Genomic DNA, 3,401 nt, shown 5'->3' with positions numbered 1-3,401 from the left:
AATGGAAAGGCTATCATGATGTCTGAAATGGTTACTAACTCATGTAACGAACATTTTTACAATCACAATCATATCTAAAATGTTCGATAACACTCCATCTTGGATGGAAACTTTTATTAAAAATAAATTTTAAAAATTTATATCTTCATTAAAGGTTGAACTAAATAACAAGATTTGTAAATATTACAACGAAAGAACGGAATGCAACTTTCAAACTTTTTCCAAAGTTTATACAAGACTAGGTACCATGAACTTATATTCTTCAGGGATTGGAACATGATGGTCTGGATAAAGTTAGCTGCTACTTGACATGAAAACGAAACAGACCCTTGAAACTTATATTCTTCAGGGAGTAGAACATGACGATCTGGATAAAGTTAGCTACTACTTCACATGAAAACAAAACAGACCGTGCAATAGGAATGAAGAAGCAAGAATGCGAAGTTGAGCAAAATTTATCTTTGGGAAGGATACGAGTTCATACCCATTTTAACTGTTTTTCTCAATAAGCTGCGCCCAAATTAGAGGAAGCAATGGCCGCTGCAAGCCTAGGTCGCTGCTTTGCACAACCATGGGCGTTAATTCTCATTAAAGGTAAGCACCCCTCCTCAGTCACAACTTTCACTGCACTTCTTCATATTACACACGTCACCAAAATTAACAACATTAATCTAAATGTGAAAAACCCTTCAGATATTCAGTGGCCAAGATTCCTCAACCCCACACATGTAAACCAGATCATTAAAGCCCAGAAGAACCCTCTCACGGCCTTGGCTGTTTACAATGAAGCAAAACTACGACACCCTAATTATAAACACAATGGATTAGTCTACACCACCATGATTAACATACTTGGGTTCTCTGGAAAGTTCGAGTTGATGGAGGAGGTTATGGAAGATATGAGACTGGACTTCTGGGAGTGCAGTGATACCCTTTTTTCCGATATCATTAAATTCTATGGAAAAGCAGGCATGGTAGAAGAGGCCATTAGGGTTTTCCAGAGGATTAAGGAATTTAATTGTAAAAGCTGGACTGGATCCTTCAATGAACTTTTGAATTTGCTTGTTGAAAATGGGGATTTAAAGAGGGTGCATTATCTGTTTGCTAATATGAAGAAGTGGGGAGTGCGCCCGGATGGCTGTACTTTTGATGTGCTTATTAGGGCACTATGTGTGCACAGAAGGTCTGATCTTGCACTTGAAGTGCTCCATGAGATGAAGCAGCAGAACTGTTATCCAAGTGAGGTTACTTATAGGATCCTCATGCGGGGTCTCTGCAGTGATGGGAGATTGCACGATGGGACTCATTTGTTATATTCAATGCTTAAGAGGATTTCACAGGGGGGATGTGGAGCTGATATTGCTACTTACAGTACGCTTCTCGAGGCTTTCTGTGAAAGAGGCAAGGTTGATGTGGCTGTTAAGATTCTTATCAAGATTCTGAAAAAGGGTGCAACGACTTCTAAACGGTATAGTCTTGATCAGGATGGGTTTAGTACGAGGCTTAATGAGCTCTGTTTGAAAGGAAAGCTGGAAGAAGTTAGGAAGATTCTGAATGAGATTTTGGTTAAGGGTGGGAATCCCAGTGCTATGAGTCACAGTGTCATGATAGATAACTTGAGCAATGCTGGCAGGGTAGACGAGGCGCAGGAGCTGTTAATGGATATGTTGAAAAGGGGTCACAGACCAAGCACGTGTACATATAATAAGTTGGTCAGTGGGCTTTGCAAAGAAGGCAGGTCCTATGAAGCCACCAGACTTCTAGATTTGTTAATGGAGAAGGGGTGTCTTCCTGATGTTGTGAGTTATAATGTGTTGATTGATGGACTCTGCAAAGAATACAAAGTGCACAAGGCTGTTGAATATCTTGAGTTTATGTTCAAACATGGATGTGTCCCAAATGTAGTAACTTACCAAACACTAATAGATGCTTTTTGCATGGAAGGCAAATTTTATGATGCTGCCAAAATTTTGGATAAGATGTTGGATAATGGCTTTAGTCCTCATAGTACTACATACAGCACACTAATTGCTGGCCTTTGCAAGCAAGGTAAACTTTATGAAGCCAATATTTTTCTCGAAGATATGGTGCAGGAAGGTCTAATTCCCAATATTCTTCTGTGGAACTCATTAGTTTTATGCTTCTGCAAGGAAAAGAATATAAGAAATGCATTAGATCAATTTCAGATAGATCTTAAAAGAATTGGATACAGATTTCAAGGCTAAAACAGGAAGTACTCTGGGTAGCTTACAAAGTATTCTATACATTCACAAGAGTCAGAAAGGGACTATTCCAGTGATTGCCAGAATAGTAAGGACTATGTTTCTTGTAACCTAAAAGTTAAAAACAGATAAGTGCTTGTAATCCACAGAATATTTTAAAGAACATGATCATGAAAGGCCACAAAGTAATGATGGACCAATATGGAATTTGATTCTTGCCTCTTATATGCACCGCCTTGATTTATATTTGGAATACCAAGAAGAGTTAATGCTTGTGATATTGATAATTGTAATGTTCAGTATTTCTGCAACTTCATTATAAAGGCAGTCACAAAACTGAAAGCAAAGTTGGAGAAATTTTGTTTCAACTTTCAAGCAAATTCTTCCGGAGATTGAAAAGTTGGGACACTGATCAGAGAGCTGTTTATGGTCAAATAATCTCTGTACCACAAGAAATGATACAGCATGTTTGAATTGTGACGCATGTAAAGCTTATCATATATTCATAAAAGCAGAGCTTTTAAGTCCATCAAAGCAGGAAGAAATTATTGTAATATGGTTTCCTCATGTGTGGTTTCTTTTTCCTGTAAATTAAATTTATTAGAGCAGTTTATTGCTGCTCTGTTGATTGTTAGCTGTAATGATATAATGATTTCTTCTGGTATATAGTACCAATGCTTACTCGCCACTGGGCCAGTTGCTAATATAGAAGCACATACATAATTTGTCTTTACTTTAAATCAATACCCACAATCACCCGATTGTTTGAATTTTGAGGGCATCTATAACATGTGAAATAAACTGTAGCTGTCAAAGTCGATGAGTTATCTGAAGTCTCTATAGAGGCAGGGTTCATGAATGTGGTGCAGTTCGATAACAAATTATAATTGAAAGGTTTAGCTGCAAATCAGCGTTTGTTTGGGCAGAAAAATTGTGATTATGAGCCATGTTAGACTTAATTGACAGGGACTAATGGCATAAACAATCTCATACTAAGTCTAACAAACTCTCAGATTATGATGTTCATATTTTGCAAGTTGAACATAAAATTACAGAACCCAACCAAGAGACAATGCTACTGTATAAAAACTGCAACAGAACCAAGTGTAATATAGAATAGTGGACTTTCAACCAGTGCCAGTTATTGTCTTCATGAGTTGTATCTTCTAATGCCATGAT

General features: G+C 37.5%; 1 protein-coding gene across 1 annotated transcript; it reads left to right on the top strand.

Moving 5' to 3' along the window:
• The first annotated feature begins 264 nt into the window (after window positions 1-264).
• LOC149551143 (uncharacterized) lies at window positions 265-2,856 on the top strand. The gene is made up of 2 exons (XM_089786713.1): window positions 265-594; window positions 694-2,856. Exons 1-2 carry the CDS (start codon window positions 534-536, stop codon window positions 2,223-2,225), a joined length of 1,593 nt encoding a protein of 530 aa, XP_089642839.1. The 5' UTR covers window positions 265-533; the 3' UTR covers window positions 2,226-2,856.
• Window positions 2,857-3,401: the final 545 nt, after the last annotated feature.

Source organism: Cupressus sempervirens, chromosome 6 (assembly GCF_028749045.1).
Source record: "Cupressus sempervirens isolate cs-2001-9-10 chromosome 6, ASM2874904v1, whole genome shotgun sequence".
Taxonomy (NCBI): domain Eukaryota; kingdom Viridiplantae; phylum Streptophyta; class Pinopsida; order Cupressales; family Cupressaceae; genus Cupressus; species Cupressus sempervirens.
The sequence above is the reverse complement of the archived record's forward strand: the minus strand, read 5'-3'. Positions and strand labels throughout refer to the sequence as shown.